The sequence below is a fragment of the Anthonomus grandis genome, chromosome 8, assembly GCF_022605725.1.
Source record: "Anthonomus grandis grandis chromosome 8, icAntGran1.3, whole genome shotgun sequence".
NCBI lineage: Eukaryota > Metazoa > Arthropoda > Insecta > Coleoptera > Curculionidae > Anthonomus > Anthonomus grandis.
This window is the reverse complement of record NC_065553.1, coordinates 26,348,081-26,366,796: the sequence shown is the minus strand read 5'-3', so window position 1 is coordinate 26,366,796 and position 18,716 is coordinate 26,348,081. Positions and strand designations below refer to the sequence as shown.

The window sequence follows — 18,716 nt, the reverse complement described above, 5'->3', positions numbered from 1 at the left end:
GATGTGGCAAAAAAAATAGCATAATTTCTTACCTAGTGGTCTCTCCTTGGGTCCAATAACTAGCCCTTATATAAACCCCTCTCAAATCCTTCAGGACTTCCATAAAATGTTCCCTGCGAGCCTGATCTCCGGAAGGCGTATCGAATATCGATTCCACCAATGAAACTTCACTGTTATACATAAAAACTGGTGGTGGTTGTTCAATGCTGGAGTAACTTAAGTAAGTGTTGGCTCCTTGTAGTATGACATCGGGTCCACTAACGGCAGTTCCGTTCGAACCAATACTGTAGAATATGGTGTATCTTAAGAAGCCTCCGTAGGAAGTCAGTTTTTTACCCAAATAAGATGGCGGGGCGGCGAAGTAAGCCACGGTACTGTCGTTGAAGTCGGATAGTACCGCACCTACTGCGTTTGCTAAAAAATAATGAAATATTAATAGGTGTACACTGTGAAAATGAAGAGTTTTACTTTTAAGAGCGTGATCATGTTTTAGGCCCTTTATATGTTAAAGAAAAAGCTTCTAGAATTTATTATAGATACTTTTACGTTATGAGCACAGTGACATAGTCGACATGAAATGTATACCAATTTTCCCGAGATATGACCCAAGCCGTAGTTTTTTAAATAGAACACCATCAATGCTTGATTGCATAGAAATTGTTTAATTAAAATTAACTCAATACCTGTTGGGCTAGACTCTATTACATGTTTTGAAAATCGGATAAATGTAACTATTGCTCTAATATAAGGGAAAAATCAAGTTTTCAAAGACATTAAATAAACTGTGGTTAGGATGAGATAACGTACAACAACTATGTTTTAGTGTGAATGTTTTTATGTGAAAACTTATTTTAAAACTTGTTTTTATGTGAAAACTTATTTATTCCACAGAGAACTCATTTATATCCAATGGATCTAAAATTGCAAGATGCACATTAGCAAAGCCTTAATAGAAATACATATATTCGAAGAACTTAGAAAAGAGGTCTGCTATTGCCTATCCATAAGAAGCAGTTTCTTCGTTTAACTACATAATGGGAGGTCATCACTAGATTTGTTTATGTCAGTCATATGCTTCCAAATGGCCTGAAATTACTCCTGAAGTTTAAAGACTTCATTTTAATAATGAAATTTTTATGATTATTGTCATGATACCTTGCACTAGAAGGAAAGAGATTCAGAGTAATAAAGATGATTTCCAGGATTTTTAAAACGTCCATGAACAGTTTGTTTCCGGTAAGCGACTTGCCGGACGTCTGATATAAACTAGCTTGTAAAGTTACTGATTTTATAACTTCTGACAAGGATATAACGATTAAATGCGCAATAGACACAGTCATTAAACTTCTGACATGCAGAATCACCCCATCATTAACCAAAATATAATCCCAATCCAGAGAAGCAAAGTGGCCACTGATTGAAGGCAGATTTGCGTTGAGAAGTTCATAGTATTGGACACTGTATTCTTGTAGCATCGTTAACTAGTGCAGAAACATTACAAGAAATATGTATGATAGTTATCATTTAAAATTTAATCACATGCACTGGAAAAATAACATTCTCAGGATTGCCGAACACTAAGTCGATACTTATCTCGTCTGCCGTCTAAACCCGAAAGTGCGACAAGGATGGAGCGAGCAGCAAACACACTTCGCGACATCTCGGGACACAAGTGGAAGATGATCCGGAAAAATGCTCTACCTAATATATAAGTAACTCTTAGCCGAAGGCCAGTTCAAGTTTGAATATTAGCTTGACTTTTAAATCAAAAGAAATAGTAGGAAATAGATATAATGTAAATAAAGGATCCTAGTTTAATGTGCACGTATGTAATAATTGCTTTATAAGTGTAATAAGTCAGATGACTATTTTCGTGCATTGTCTGTTTTAATTCACACCTAAACAAAACGCTACAATCATAAAAATAAATATTCATAGTTTGACTAATCGCCGACATTTTAGTTTTAGGACAACCTTTTTTAAAAATAGAAATTTAATCGTGATCGTTAATTTTGGTTCAGTGGTAAAGACTCTTGGCTTCTGCCTTAAAATAAATTAGCACACCTAGTCTAACAGTTATTTTCTCCATTTTTCTGTCTAGTATTCATCTCCGTCCACAGAGTAATAAAGAATATCTCTTTGAGATTTAGTCAAATCAGCACAAATACCAAATCCAGACCCTTGCAATTTCTGTTTGTTTCTCAAACAGGTTTTGAACTGGGGATATTCTTGATAATATTACCCTAATTATTATAAGTTTCCCATCTTCAATCTTATTCACTTTATCGCCTTATAAGATTTAAACTTAGCCTACAATTTGTTTGCGATAAGATCAATTTTGCTGTCAGGAACATAATAAAACATAATATTTGTAGTACGGGAAACTCAATTATCTTGCATTTCAGCAAGTATAGTACAGCCTTCATAAGCTTTTCTCTTACATAAAGTGTCTGGTATACCCATTTTCAACTGCTGGATCTCCGAGTACAATAATTTCTGATTGCATCTGTGAAATTGTGCCTTTCTCTGAGTTCTTTTTAAGTTCGAGTAAAATTTTCTAAAGGGATTAAACAATTTCAAATGCATTTGCTGTTAAGGTTGTACGATGCTAAAGGATTGTACTCATCTTGATCTCCAATGAATGAGGACCTTAAAATCTGTCAAATTTTGCCCAATAATGAGACGATCTTGACAACCGTGAAAATACCAGCTATTCGTTCTCCGGCATTCGGGAATCATATCGTTCTTTGCCTGGCCCCGAAGGTTCGACAAAGATGGAGCGAGCGGCGAGCATAGTGGCGACATCTCGGGACACAAGTAGAAGATTGGCGAACACTTCGGAACAATAGTCCATTTAATACAGTGTGCCCACTGAAGGTCGCACCATATGTACTATCTCTGTACCGTCTTACATAATGGACCGAGTCATCTAGCGTTTCATTAATGTATTAGGTTTTATTAGGCTTAGGTTAGGTAACTAAATGTATGTACGGCTTAAAATTTTTCTACGGCATTAACAGCCTCTCCTTTTGGAGAGAAGCTGACTATAAAGGCCATTTGTTTCATTTATATATTTATTTTGTATTTGCAAAATTGCTATAATTAATTGGAACAATAAAATTATTTATTATTATTATTATTATTATTATTATATAGAAAACTTGTTTGCTATTAATTAAAAAAAATATATATATTTCTAAAAAGTTCTGATTGGTCCAAATCTAAATTGTAACCATCAGATATTAATTTTTTCCAGTCGTATAGAGCTATTTATATCAGATGCTTTTGCTCAAGAATAAAGTACCTTTATTTTTGACAATATCGAAAACTATAACAAATCAGTCTCTTTATTCGTTAAACATTTGATAACCTTTACGTCTCTTAACCTCTATATTGCCATTATTGTGATGATGCATTAAAATAATTAATAAATAACGAAATTATTTATTTCACAATAATTACGTTGTACACAGTGCTAATAATCTTAATTGCCTAAGTAGCGTGTAAGTTTATCATTAACTCACTATTGTTTCAATGTATCCGCCTTCTCCATTTCTGATTATATTCGGAGTTATACCCTGAATTATTTCCGTAATAATTTTTTCCAAATGTTCTACGTTTGTGAATGGTCTGTGTTGATATACCTGTTCTTTTAAGTAATCTTATAAGAAAAAATCTAATTGGGCTAAATCTGGCGATCTAGCTGGTCAAAAAATATCGGAATATCTATGAATTAACCTTCTATTAAAGATATTTTCAAGGTATTGCCTTACTTCCATCATACTATGACATGCTGCACCGTTACCGCTAACAGTTACTGTATCAAAGGAACTACTGTACCACGTACCACGTTCTTTGCTCTCGCGACCCTTTCGATCCGCATTGTTCGCCGTGAGCTCAAGCCGCCATGTCGCAACCAGAAAGGATAGCCAGTGCTGCTTTTATTTTAATAGATGCATTAATTGAAAAAGAAAAACGTTCTCGGCGATGGTGGTCTCATGCACTGTATAAAGAGAGAAGTGGATCTTCATTATTTGCAGCTTTGAAAGCTTGCCTTTTATAATAATCCTTATGTTTTTGATCCCATATCACAGGCATCTTTTTATAATTTTCAATTAAGGCCAAAACGTTTTCTTCATCTCACGTAATCATATTTTTTTATCTCGCAAAACAACGTTCACGAACCAACTGAGAATACCTTTGTGTTCGTCCTAAAAACCGACAAAATTTGGCTCGCGACAAGCGGCTCTGCGCGTGCTCGCGAACTTTGTTAGGTACACGTCCACATTATTGAATTTGGTTGCTGTAACAGTTGCAGTTACAGTTACAGTTCGTCAATGAGTACGCGACTTTAGTTTTAAAATAATGTTCATCGCAAGTTTTAATCCCAAAATGAGTAATGGAGTCAGTCCATCACCAAGAATTTGGCGAAGACACCGTTCTATTAGACGTAGAAGTAGTTTCGTCAGAAAAAAATTATTTTTGTAGCCAAACAAGGATTATTTTCTAGCTCTTCTTAGATAAGAAAACAAAATTCTAGTCTGTCATAGTTTCTACGTTTTAAAGTATGAATATCTTGTGGTTTATATGGATAAAACTTGTTCTCTTTAAAAATTAGTGATATTATGGAATTGCCAATTTTATGTGGAAGCAAGGATGCACTGTTTCGCAGGGACACTTTAGGTTTTTTCACTACACACAGCATTACATTTAACTTTAGTGAAGGAGCTAAAGTTAAATGTAATGCTTTTAACGATTTTTGACGCTTGTTGCTAAATTTATTATTAACATCTCCACATGATTTGAATTTTTCCATAATTCTGATTACTGATGTATGGTGTATATTTTTCCCTGGATGTCTGTTCTTAATTTCAGCTGCTTCACGATAAGTTTTATAATTACCACCAACGATTAACACAATTTCTATTTTTTCTTCCACACTGAACTTTACAGGGATGTTAACAAGTCTTATTTGAATTATTATACAGTCAGACAATTGCTGCTATCAAGAAATCATTTGTTGTTTACCAGTGCATCCTAGATTTCACGTAACTACAATTACATTTGCATTGTTGTTATAGTTAAAAAATATTGCATATTGGAACGTTGTTTTTAGTTCTTATCAACTTTTCTTAATAACAATTTTCGATATTGTCAAAAATAAAGGTATTTTATTCTTGAGCAAAACTCATATTTTCTGATATACCTCGTATACGACTGGAAAAAATATAATATCTGATGGTTCCATTTTAGATTTTCGACCAAGCACAACTTTTTAGAAAGAACATTTTTTTAAATTAATAATAAAAAAGTTTTCCATGTGGTGCGAACTTAAGTGGACACACTGTATATAAGAAGCCCTCGCCGTCAGTGTGTATAGTATGTAGATTTGTAATAAATAAGTTATATACAGGGTGTTTCAGAACTATGGGATCAAACTTCTAGGGGTTGTTCAGTGCAACAGTAGAATCCATTTGAGTATAGGAACCCATGTCCGAAAATGTGTCACTACGCCACTACGGCCCTAAGACGCGTTTAAATTTAGAAAAAATATTAATTACCTAAATAGGTTCTGGTGCATTTATTTTTACCTTTTGTATATGATATCATCACAACAATTGTTCAAAATGTCTTCCTCCAACCTCAATACACCGATTTAAATGCCGCACATGATTTCGGCGGACTACACAAAAAATTTGATCCTCGTTTTGAATGAATTCAAATGCTGCTGTTATTCGTCCAATTAAGTCTAGCTCTGATTCTACTGGAGTTTCGTAGACTAAAGACTTTACATGTTCTCACAAGAAAAAATCGAGCGACGATAAATCGGGTGGCCTAGAAGGCCAAGAAACTGCTCCACCTCTGGCAATCCAACGGTGCCCAAACCGCTGAGCCAAATACTCGCGTACTTGTACAGCAAAGTGAGCCGGCGCTCCATCATGCTGAAACCACATTTGCTGTCCAACGTTTAGTGAAACATTTTTAAGGAGTTCTGGGAGAACTTCCTCCAAGAAACGCAGATAAATAGGTCCTGTTAACCGTTCCGGTAGAGGGTATGGCCCAATTAAATAATCATCAACAATGCCTGTTCATATACGTTGACAGACCAATCATTCTGATGTTTTCTTAAAAAAATTGCATAAAGATTTTCTTCGTTCCAAACATGGCTATTCCTACTATTAAAAATACCGTCTCATGTAAAAGAGGCTTCATCGGTCCACAAAATGAATTGTGAATTGACATTGATAAGCGTTGATTCTAAACAATTGGTGTTATGGTATCATGTACAAAAGGTAAAAATAAATGCAGCAGATCCTATTTAGGTAATTAATGTTTTTTATAAATTTTAACGCGTCCTAGGGCCGTAGTGGCGTAGTGACGCATTTCCGGACATGGGTCATCAAACTTCTGGAATAACATCATATAAGTTTGATCCCATAGTTCTGAAACACCCTGTATATTGGTATGAATACTATGAGTACTATATTTGTGAATCAAGTGTTTTAATTCACACCTAAACAAACAGTAAAACGCTAAAGTACGTAGATAATTATAGTATGGTATAACTGTAGTTTTGTATTTCAGTTGGTACGTTGTAGTTAACATTAGAGATATATATATATTTACTTTATTTTAATTTTGTGTTATTAATAATTATAAAATTATCTTTCCCCCTGATATGAAATAGCAAATAGCTGCTTTTACACATTTTTGTTTAGTTTTTGAAAAAATAAAATAAGAGTAGATTCGAGTATTCTTACCTGACACGCTCTCGAGATTACTATCTAATATCGTAACATTAAGTTGATCTTTTGAGGTGTCTAGTTCGACCAAAGTCCAGTTACTTAAATCGTAGATGGGAGAGTTTACCAGCCCTGCGGAGGTACATCTGGCAGCTTTACCTGAACAGTAGCATTGAGTGCATCCTTCTGGATTGGCAGCCTAGAACATTTAAAGGTTTAATAGGCACAGTATTGTGCTTAAATATAGCAACAAGCGATGTTTTCAAAAATATTATTTGCTCCTTTACTTATTTCATATTATTTCTTTACTTTTAAGTACTTGCCTCTGTATTATTTATAAATATACCGAGATATCATAAGAATGCCAATGCAGAGTAAGGAACTTCATGGTTGTTTATTTAGACAATGTGCATAAATATAGCAACATTCTTGTTTCGCATTTATTTTATCAGTTAAATATCGATTTACCTGCTGTAAAGTTGTTATTTTTCAATCTCAGAATTAACTTAAAATGGGTCGCTCAAAAACCGTCTCTGGTGATGTAAGAAAAAAATATTGTGGAGCATTACGAAAATGGTGTTAGGCAGAGTGACATTGTAAGAAGCTTACGGCTTCACAGGTCAATCGTATCCAGAGTTATCCAGAGTTTGCAAAAAATTTCGCCTTACTGGAACAGCTGCACCTACGCCCATTCCTGGTAGACCCAGTAAAATAAATTTGAGGATGGATAGGCAGCTGTTACGAGTTTCCAAAGAAAATCCTTTTTTTGTCCTCTTCCCAAATTTTGGCAAAATTAAAAGAGGGTGGAAGAGTAAACCTCAGTTCCAGTACCGTAATGAGAGCATCAAGTAATCTTGATGCCAACTTATCTGCTCGTCGCCCCGCCAAAAAACCGTTACTCTTAGAGAAGAACGTCAAGGCTCGTTTTCACTTTGCCCAATCTCATGTCCACTGGTCTGTAGCTGATTGGAAGAAAGTCGTATTTAGTGATGAATCTAAATATAATTTATTCAGGACTGATGGAGTGATGTACGTCAGACGCCCCAGTGAACAAAGATTAAACAAAAAGTACATTTGCCCCCCAGTTAAGCATGGAGGGGGAAATATTCTTGTATAGGGATGTTTCTCAGCTCGTGGCGTGGAACCCATAGTAAGAATAGTGGGCAAAATGGATCGTTTCATGTACAAAGACATTCTGCAAACACATTTAGTGCCATATATGGATGAATTCATGCCAGTAACAGCCATATTTCAGCATGACAACAATCCAAAACATCCTTCTCAATTTGTTAAGAGGTGGCTATCCGATGAAAAAATAAATGTAATGGTCTGGCCATCTCAATCGCCAGACTTAAACCCTATAGAGAATTTATGGCATTACATTGACACCAAAATCAGGCACCTAACATGTTCTAATACAAATATTCTCTTTGAAATAGTGAAAAGGCTTGGAAAGAAGTGAACAATGACTATATTTTGAAATTAATTGAGTCCATACCAAAACGATGTGCAGATGTTATAAAGGAGAAGGGGTGCTACACGAAATATTGAATTGATTTTAATTTAGTTGGGTTATATTTTTTTTAGAATCAAAATTATTTTTTGTTGCTATATTTTTGAATAATAAATTTGCATAAAACAATTTGGTGTTTTATTTATTATGATACAAAAAACATGATAATATGAAAATATAAACAGGCTCTAACCATTCTTGTAAATAATATATAAACCTTACTTATAAAATAGATACTAAAACATATATAACAGGAAAGTTCAATGTTGCTATCTTTTTGCACAATACTGTATATATTATTCGTTCTTTATTTAAGTTTTTACCAGATTTACTGTCAAAATTATTTAATTTCAGAGCTGATCCTGGACTTCGTCAAGGATTAATTTTGTGTTTATTGTTGTTTTTAATTTACATGCCAGACATCTCAGAGAACAGAATTCTTAAACTGATGATACTTATATTTATTTTGCCTTTGATTCGAAAGACTTAGAGGAAAGTATACAATTAGTGAATAGAGAATTATTGTGTTTGATATTATGATCGGCCGCTGCTAATACCCTGAAACTTAATTCGAGTAAGTCTGCCGTCATGTTCTTTGTCAATAAAAGTACAACCAGTATACTAAGAGACCGGCCTAGAAATGTAATTGATTGAAATCTTGAGAGATACTTGACCTGTGGTACGAACGGTTAAAAAGTTGGTGGTTATTATAGAGAGAAATTGTCAAAGCTGTTATACAAAACTTATTTATTTTATTAAAAGCTCTTTAAAAGTTTAGACATTTCTTAAACCAATCCCTTCGCAAAAATTTGTGTGAACAATAATAGTGTTTAAATTGGAAAACTTTCATGTTGTCAAATTTCAATGCTATTGCAATTTTATATATGGATATTGTCTTGATAATCTTGACAAATATCTGATCCAAAATATTTATTGTAGATTGGTTTATGGGCTTAAAAAGTTCGGCCACATTTCTCATAAGCTTTGCGATCTTGGATGGCTTAATATAGAATGATTGACACGATATATGGCTTTTAATACGTACTCTGTTTATGATTACTCTGTATATATTAGTACATTATTTTGTTTTAGGACAGATTTAAATTTATTATTTGATTCTAGATTAGTTTTGATAGCTTTAGCTTTTTATAATACTATATGAATTTAAATCTAATTTTACTATTTACATAGTTGCCTCTTATTAGAATTAAGTGGCCTTAAGGCTAGACTTCCCCTATGATATATTGTGACTATTATTAATATTATTATAGAGATATTAATAATAGAGTAAACAGAGTTAAGAGAGGCACGTAAGAAAGAGAAAAAATTCTCAAGAGTAAAATTGCCTAGTCATAATAATAAAGGTAGCATTTAATGAATGAATGTTTGGATTCACTGTACTGACGGAATCAGAAAAGCAGAAATAACTAGCAACGAGATGTGGTGCAAGCGTAAGTACCAATTATATTTATATATCGCAGAACGTTTTAATTAAAGCTTCTCGTATAATAAAACCTTTATGCTTATAGGTTAGCAGTAATATATAGATGACGAATCGCTTTTGAAAAACAAGAAATCTTAAATTATTACAAGCAATCCAGAAATTTTGCTATTATTAATATATTATATTAAAAATAGTCCGTACTGTTTGAGTGCTAAACTTAAGATTATTTTAACCGAGCTGTTTTTTGCAATAAATTAAATTTCTGAAGGACTATTGTTAGATTTTAAGAGTTCGGTTCAATTTTGCCCTTATTGATGAAAATCGTGTGGAATGTTTTAATCATGTAAGGACAAAATATTAGACACTTAACGATATTGAAAACTTTCCTCAAGAAGTCGCCAAAAATTCGAATTTTTCGTAAAAACCAATCAACCAATTAATAAAATGAAACCTCTATATATAAAAGATAACAAATATGCTTTATATCTACTTACTTGTAGATTAAAGGAACCTTCCCTGCAAATGCTACACTGGAATCCAACAGTGTTTTTCTTACAGAAGCATTCGGCTGTGGTTTTGTCGCAAATATCGGTGGTAGTACCATTTTCGTTACATTCGCACGACTGGCAGTAAGGGAACGAGAAGTAACCCGCTTGGCAGTTTTCACAGGTACGACCGTCAACGTTTTCTTTGCACCTAAAATTCGAGTAAAAAAATTGCGTTTTAAGCCGGTGTTTTATTATTTAGTACGTGTTATAATATTCAGTAACACAAGCATGAAATGCAAAAGTGAAGAGATAGACTTTTCGACAACTTTTTATCATAAGAATCTATCTGAGCTTCTTAAATCATAGCCGATCGTAATGAACGTATTTACGCCAAAAAAGTAACATTTCAACATACAATTTTTTTACAAAGTAGAATTTAGAACATAATAGAAGAGTGAAATGCGGTATAAAATAAATCGCGAGGTTTTTAAAAAATTAAAGACACTTTTAACTAAAAATCCATTACTTTCTCCAATACCCTCATGACCATTCAATACAGGGTGTCCCACAATCAACGTCACAGGCTGTAACTTTTTTATTTTTAAAGATCACTTTTTTTTTAGAAAATGTATTTTTAATGGTTATAGGACCACTACCCAAAATTACTTAAAAAAACTACCTCCGACAAATTAAACCCCTAAAAACCACCTTAACTTTTTTTTTTAAATGGCACCACCATTATTTCTTGTAATGTTTGAAATGCTTATAAAATTATTAATTTAATTTCATAAAAAAAATCATACGTATCAACGCAAGACACATAATATTTTTTATTGGCTTTCTTATTAGATCACTCATGCCTTTGTTAAAAATCTTAGCAAATCTTCAAGTTATTAGTATTTTATTTAAGTAATTCAAACAAGTTAAAAAGAACAAGAGTATTTGCCAATAACGCTCTAAACACTATTGACACTAGATGACACTAAACAAATTTTCGAATATTTTAATTCATCTCAACGTATATTAGAGCCAACAAGAGTGAATATGGCAACTGGAAACGCAAGTTTTATTGACTACATAGTAAGCAGCGATAGTTTAATTTCTTTGAAGTCAATATCAGTGCCCATCTCAGATACCATATCAGACCATAATATCATTTTTTCGATTTTTAAATTTAAGAGTATAAAGGCGATAGGAAAACATATTTCGTTCCGAGATTATAACGCAATAAATATCGAAAATTTTTATAATGATAGGGAACTTATTCCCTGGCACGAGATGTACTGCATGACTGATATTAATGAAAAAGTTGACTTTTTTAACAGAAACATTTTGACAATCCTAAATAGGCATGCACCTATTAAAACTAAAAAAATCAAGGAAACCCCGTTTTGTCCTTGGTTAACACAAAATATAAAAACTTTAATGAAACTTAGGGACCGTGCGCATAAAAAACATTTAAATACTAAATGTCCAGCGCATTTGCAGTATTATAGAGAACTAAGAACTTACACAAAACATGCAATCATCAGAAAAAATTACTTTTTTTAGTCAACTGTCAGATAAAAAAAAGAAAGGATTTTTGGAGAGTAGCAGACAAACTTCATCTAACAAGAAATAAAAATCAAAATAATATACCAACTAATCTATTAAATCCAACCGAAATTTATAAATTTTTTAATAGTATTAATGTCCTGATACAGTAAGTAGAGAAGCAATAGATTACTATAAAAATAATCTAGCTGGTAATGAAGCATTTCAGCTTCTTGAATATTCTAATTTAACTAAAATAATCTCTTCAATAAAATCTAATGCAGTGGGAATTGATGGTATCTCAATTAAGGACATTAAAATTTGTTCTCGATTTTGCTTAAATCCGTTATTACATATAATTAATGAGAGCATACCTAAGCAAAAATATCCAAATTTATGGAAAAAAGCAATATTTAAACCTATTGCAAAAAATTCAGTACCTAAAGAATACAAGGATTTAAGACCAATCAGTATATTGCCTGCAGTGTCCAAAGTGTTTGAAAAACATATTTATAACCAGATTTCTAATTTTGTTGAAGCTTATAAATTAATTCCCGATTGCCAATCAGAATTTAGAAAGAATTTTAGCACGTCAACATGCTTAGCTAAAATATTAAATGATGTAAGAGAATGAAGAGCAAAATCAAGCGACATGTGTGGCCCTGCTCGACTTTAGTAAAGCTTTCGACACACTTAACCACGAAATGTTGTTGGCTAAACTAAAGCATTTTGGAATCTCTGAATATGGTATTAAATTCTTTAAAGAATATCTATATAATCGTGAAAGTTGTGTTATGACAGTCCAACGGTTATAAAAACAGTGTTCAGAGTTTAGGCAAACAAATCAAGGCGTACCTCAGGGTTCTATACTATCACCCCTACTTTTTTCATTCTACGTGGCAGACATGTATAAAGCTGTAAAACATTCCACATTACAGCAGTATGCTGACGACTCACAACTGTATATTCCTGTTTCTATTGATGATATGAATAATAATTCATTTCAGCATACGTTTCAGTTTGATTTAATGAATCTAGAAAACTACGCAAAAAATCACAACCTCAAATTAAATGCTGAAAAATCTAAAATTCTTTTGATGTGTTCAAATAATAGTTTAAGGCAAAATTTTTAAAATCGGATAAATATTCATATAAATAACACTCCAGTTCCAATTGTCCCAGAGGCAAAGAATTTGGGTATCATATTTGACAATTCTCTCTCTTTTCAACCTTATGTAAAAAACAAAATTAAAGCAGCCTATTTACGCCTGAAAAACCTTTTTAAATTTAAACGGAACTTGTCCACAAAACAAAAATATTTTCTTTGTGAAACCCTTGTTTTATCTTGTGGTGTTTTATCTTCTAATGTGGTATATGGTGGCTCTTTACGTTCAAGTACCAAAAACACAATTCAAAAAATTCAAAATTCCTGTATGCAATTTGCCTATAATATCCCATATAGAAACCATATAACGCCATATCTTAATGACGAAAATTTATTAAATATGACAAACAGACGAAAGCATCATATGTTTAACTTTATTTATCGGATTATAAAGGAAGGCCAACCGGCTGACTTACTAGATGAATTTTTGAATTTTGAGCATGAACACATGACGCGAAACGATGATATTTTTGTTGTGCCACGCCATAGAACCGCATCATTTCAACGCTCTTTTAAATTTGCGGGGGTAAAAATGTGGAATAGTATTCCATCCAGCGTTAAACAACTATCTTTAAACATATTTTCTAAAAAAATTAAATCACAGTTGATAGTTGAACAAAGAATAGGCTAGTTAACATCAGATACAAATGCGGGTAAAAGTCTAACAAAAATCATTATTAATTGTCATTACCTTGTGGACATCGACATTTAGATAAAAATTATCAGCGGCATAGCGCATTTTTGAATATAATAATAATAATAATAATAATAATAATAATAATAATAATAATAATAATAATAATAAAAACGTAAATTTCAGCTTCTAAATAGAAAGTTAAGAGCTGTTGCAGCTTGGTAACTAAAATACTAACCTACAACAAACACAAGTCACAACCTTAAGGTATAGGTGTAATATAAATTTGTAAATCTAGGAAGTAATACAGGTTCAGACATAGATAGTAAAGTTTGTATTATAGTAGCAACTAAACCTAACTTTTACTACTTAATATTTAATTGACTATAGGCAATAGGTAAAAAAATATAAAGTTTTATGGGCTTAACACAATTTTAGAACAAAGCAGTTATAAGCCTTTTCCTTGTATTATTTTGAAAAGCATTTATAGATGGGCGAGAGGTCCGGTATAAATGATTATTCACACAAGTTGCGATATAATAGGAAAAGCTGCGTTTAAAAACTTCTTTACGATGCCGTGGGATCTCCAGAGGATGTCTCTAGCTTAGCTCTATCTATTAGGTAGGGAGGACATTTATTTTTTAAGATTCTACTAAGTGTCACAGAAATTCAGATGTAAAAGAATCAGAGAATCGCAGAGCATCTTTCTTGTTTCTATATTCAACACATATATTTGGCAATAAAGGGATTTAAGCATGGAATACCCTTTTTGTAACTTTTTTGTTGCATGGTGAGAAAATTTCAAGTCAATATCCATGTATACACCAAGATTCCTACTCATGTTTTAAAATAAAATTGGTTCAGTATTGGTGTGCAACTGAATTCGATTAAGAAGGTTTTGTCTTAAAGTGTATTTAGTGAATAACATAGTGACAGACTTCTTCGGATTTAGCTGCAAACAATGTCTTAACGATTGGTCATACAGCAATTTTAAGTCTTCATTTAAACAATGGTTGGCATATTCAGGATTAGAAGGATCAAAGGAAAAAATAATTTGGGTGTCGTCAGCGTAAATATGATGTTTTGAATATTTTAAACACGTAACAAGTTGACACGTATAAATAGAATAAAGAAGGGGACCGAAAATATTTCTCTGTGGTACGCCGGATGAAAGACTCTCATCCTCTAAATATTTGCCATCCAAACAAACCCTCTGTTCCCTATCAGTGACAAAGCTTTTCATGAGATCCACTGCCTTAGAAGAAAATCCTACAAAACCAAGAATTGACAACAAGAACTCATGATTAAGCGTGTCGAAAGCCTTGCTCTAATCCAACATAATCAACACCGTCTACATGCTTTCGTCCAAGGAACTGAAAATATCATCGGTTACATTACAAAGTGCACTCGCCCAGCTTTAATCAGAGCGAAAACCAGATTGTTTTATAGGAATTACAGCATTATTTGTCAAGAATAAATTGATCTGCGACTCCAGATACTTTTCAGGAACTTTCAAGACAAAACTGGTAATAATATTGATAAAAGGTCGCTATAATTCTTAGGATTTTTCACTTTAGCTAACGGCAGAATGTTAGCTTGTTTCCAGAGGGTGAGAAATTCCGCAGTTAGTAGACAAGTATTAATTATATTGGTAATATGCGGTATAATAAATGGGCAGCAAAATATTATAATTCCCACATTTATATTATCGCGACCAGTTTCATTAGACCTGAGTTTACTCAAAATATTCATAATGTCGATCTGTGATACCGGAGCAAAATTAAATGAATCCTTTATTAACTTATAATATCGATAATAATTTAGAAGTTCAAGATCAGTGTTAAAGGAGATTCCGTTTTGTGTAAAGTGAGAGTTTATATGGTTGACATTTCTAAGGTTTCCAGGCATGAAAAAACTTTTTGATTTATAAAATTCGATTTTTCCTTGGTATTACTATTTCTTAGTTTAAATAAGCCTTTTTTTCAGCTCTAATAGCTGTAGTGGTGTAGTTTCGTAGTTGTTTGTAATATGTCCAGTGAACAAGATTTTTAGTTTGTCGAAATCTTTTTATTGCTTTATTACGAAATTAATAATAATAAGTTACGAATATTATCAGTTATCCAAGGTGCGTAAGGCTTTCTCTTACCTTTTACATTTCTTACTGGTGCGTGACGATCAAAAAGGTGAAGAGTGTTTGAGGTGTAGAAATTTACTTTATCGTTAACATTTTGTAAGTTAAATAGAATATTCCAGTTAATGTGCCTTAAGTCGTATTGAAAACTGTCAGTATCAATATTTTTAATATCACGGTAGCTAAAATTGTTGGAGGGCAGTTTATCCAATTTATCAAAATGTAAAGTGCAATAAATTAGAAAGTGGTCAGATATATTTGTCTCTCTAATTCCTACTTCTGTAACTTTTTCATGAGTATAAAAAATCAGGTCTAATATAGAAGAGCTGTTTGCATTGATTCGGGTTGATTCAGTAATTAACTGAGAAAAATTAAAACTTTCTGTCACATTAATAAGTGCAGCACTTAGCCGACTGGATTGATTGTTCATATTGATATCATATGTAAACAAATAATTTAATTTGGTCTTCAGTATAAAATATTTAGGTATACGGTATTCTTAAATGCTATGAAAAAAAATTTATAGCCAAATGCATGTATTCTTTAAATTGACAATATCCGTTTTGGTATTCTGCTATTTTTATTATTCAGTTTTGTTGCGTTTTTGTATCGGTCATACACATTTTAGTCCCATAGTTTTCGCTATTTAGTTTTGCTATTGTCTTGCATAATGCCGTGGCTTTGAACTTCAAATGAATATGTCGATATGCTTTTTATTTACGGAAAGTGTTGAAAAAAAAGTCGTGAAGCAGAAATAGTTTATCGAAAAGGTTTTCCTAATCGTCCTACATCATCATATAAGTCGTTTTTAAGAGTGGAGGAAAAAATGCGCACATGATCATTTCCAAATTTAAAACATTCCCATCATCAAATGGCAGCAAGAAATGAGGAAAATATTATATCTGTATTGGCTTATGTCGCAGTAAATCCACATGTTTTTATTCGCACTATCGCAATAGAATATCAAATATCGCTTTTAAAATCCACCTAGTACAAGGACTCCGTCTGCTACTTCTTCTGATTACCAACGAAGATTAGAGTTTATTTCGGGTTTTAATTCATCCCGAAGATTTATCACAAATCTGTTGGACTGATGAAAGTAGATTCCATAATAATGGGATAATTATTAGACATAATGTACATTATTGGTCTGAAAACAATCCCCGATAGATAATGCAAACTCGTTTTCAAATTATAATTGGCATAAACATGTGGGCTAGTGTATTGAATAAACATTTTATTGGATCGTACTTTTATGAAGTTACATCAACTTCAGAGCGATATTTAAATTTTCTCCAGAATTCACTGTGTGAACTATTTTAGAGCGCAATTTAATGACTTGGCAACAAGATGGTGCTCCATCCCAAAATTCCTAAATTATTACAGATTATTTACACAGTAGATTTCCTTAAAGGTGGATTGGAAATAGGGGTCCTATTAGGTGGCCAGCCCGCTCTTCAGATATCACCCCAATAGATTTTTTTGTCCGGGGTTATTTAAAGGATATTGTTTATCAACGACCATTCAATAATCTTGAAGAGCATAAAAACCGAATTCTTGAAGTCTGTCGAACAATTACTCTTCCCATGATTATTTTTATTCATAAAAATTATTATTATTAAAATAATAATAGTAAGTATAATAAATATATAACTATTAAAAATACATTTTCTTAAAAAAAATATTTTTAAAAATAAAACTTATAGCCTGTGATGTTGATTGTGGGACACTCTGTATATTATATAATAAAATGGATGTACTTACGGACATAACCCATTCAACAAATCGCACTGCATGGTACCATTAATACCCAGAGGGTTACATTTGCATTCCTCGCAGCCAATACGAGAATCATATCCGAAGGTTAGAGGTTCACATTCGTCACATTTCTCCCCGGTTACGTGTGGCGGACAAACACACTCGCCTAATGTTAATTTAAAAAAAAACATAATATAAATTAAACATATATAATATAAAAAAGACTGACCTGTTTGTGGTTCACAAAAAGCGGTACTGGGACAATCGCAGGGTCTACAATTCGGAAATCCATAATATCCAGTTTTACAGGCGGTACACTGACGTCCGATGATGTTATCTTTGCATTTACACTGACCGCCGAATTTTTCACATTCGAAACTGGCCGAACCGGCGTAGTCACACTGGCAAGGTAGTGCGCCGGTATTATGAGCAGCGGTTATCGAAAATACCGAATCTCTACAAAAGCCTGAAAATGGTGATTTATTAATATGACGTAAAAAGAGTTCAATATGGTTTTTAGAAGTATACCGGTCTGGCAAACTTACATACATTAACATGTAACAGAAAATCATAGTCAAGGCGTTAAATTAAAAAGAGAACGACAATGGTTCATTGATATCTGGATCCCCGCGCTTTAAAAAGGAAATGCAAACGTGTCGGCAATCCCTATATTTAATTTGAGTTGAATTGCACTTAAAAGAGGAGGAGTGCGAGAAAGGCTACTGTTCTCGTTTTAACTTGTGACTTAGACTTGTTCTTGTAAGTTATTATGTGTATTTCTGTACTGAAAACTTCGTTGGCCGAACCGATAGGGTCAGTACTCAGCACAAAAAATGTTACTGCTTGGCATATCAAGTATAAGCTATTCTTTAATGATCCGATCATGTTCAGGCGTTCCCAGACTAATAGAGTATATAAAGCTCTTGGAAGACCAAAAAGATTTGAAGAACTCTATAACTATGTTAATTCCTTAGGGTCTAACTATGTTAGACTCTGAGGAAATAAATAATTTAGTAAATAAATAAAATAAATAACTAAATGTTGTCTTTATTATACCAAAATGTATAAAGGCGAAGTCTAGCCTAGGGCTAATCAACTTAACCTCTAATTACATGAACAAAAATATATACCAACTTACATAGATAGCATTATCGAAAGAAGATAATAGAAAACCCGTGAAATCCATAAAATCTGTCTTGAGTTCGAAAATAAGCAATCACATAAAACTAAAAAAGAAGAAAAAAAATTTACACATTTTCCTTTTAAATTATAAGGAGATCTGTAACGTGAGAAAATGCGACCTTGAT

General features: G+C 32.7%; 1 protein-coding gene across 1 annotated transcript in view; it reads right to left on the bottom strand.

Annotated features, from left to right (window-relative positions):
• LOC126739393 (laminin subunit alpha) overlaps positions 1-18,716 on the bottom strand; it is a 328,515-nt gene that overhangs the window by 179,814 nt on the left and 129,985 nt on the right. Inside the window, exons 23-27 of the mRNA XM_050445058.1 lie at positions 17,639-17,875; positions 17,416-17,575; positions 10,195-10,396; positions 6,762-6,942; positions 33-414 (exon numbers count right to left, since the gene is read on the bottom strand). Coding sequence (XP_050301015.1) covers positions 33-414; positions 6,762-6,942; positions 10,195-10,396; positions 17,416-17,575; positions 17,639-17,875 — 1,162 coding nt within the window. The remainder of the gene's footprint in view (positions 1-32; positions 415-6,761; positions 6,943-10,194; positions 10,397-17,415; positions 17,576-17,638; positions 17,876-18,716) is intronic.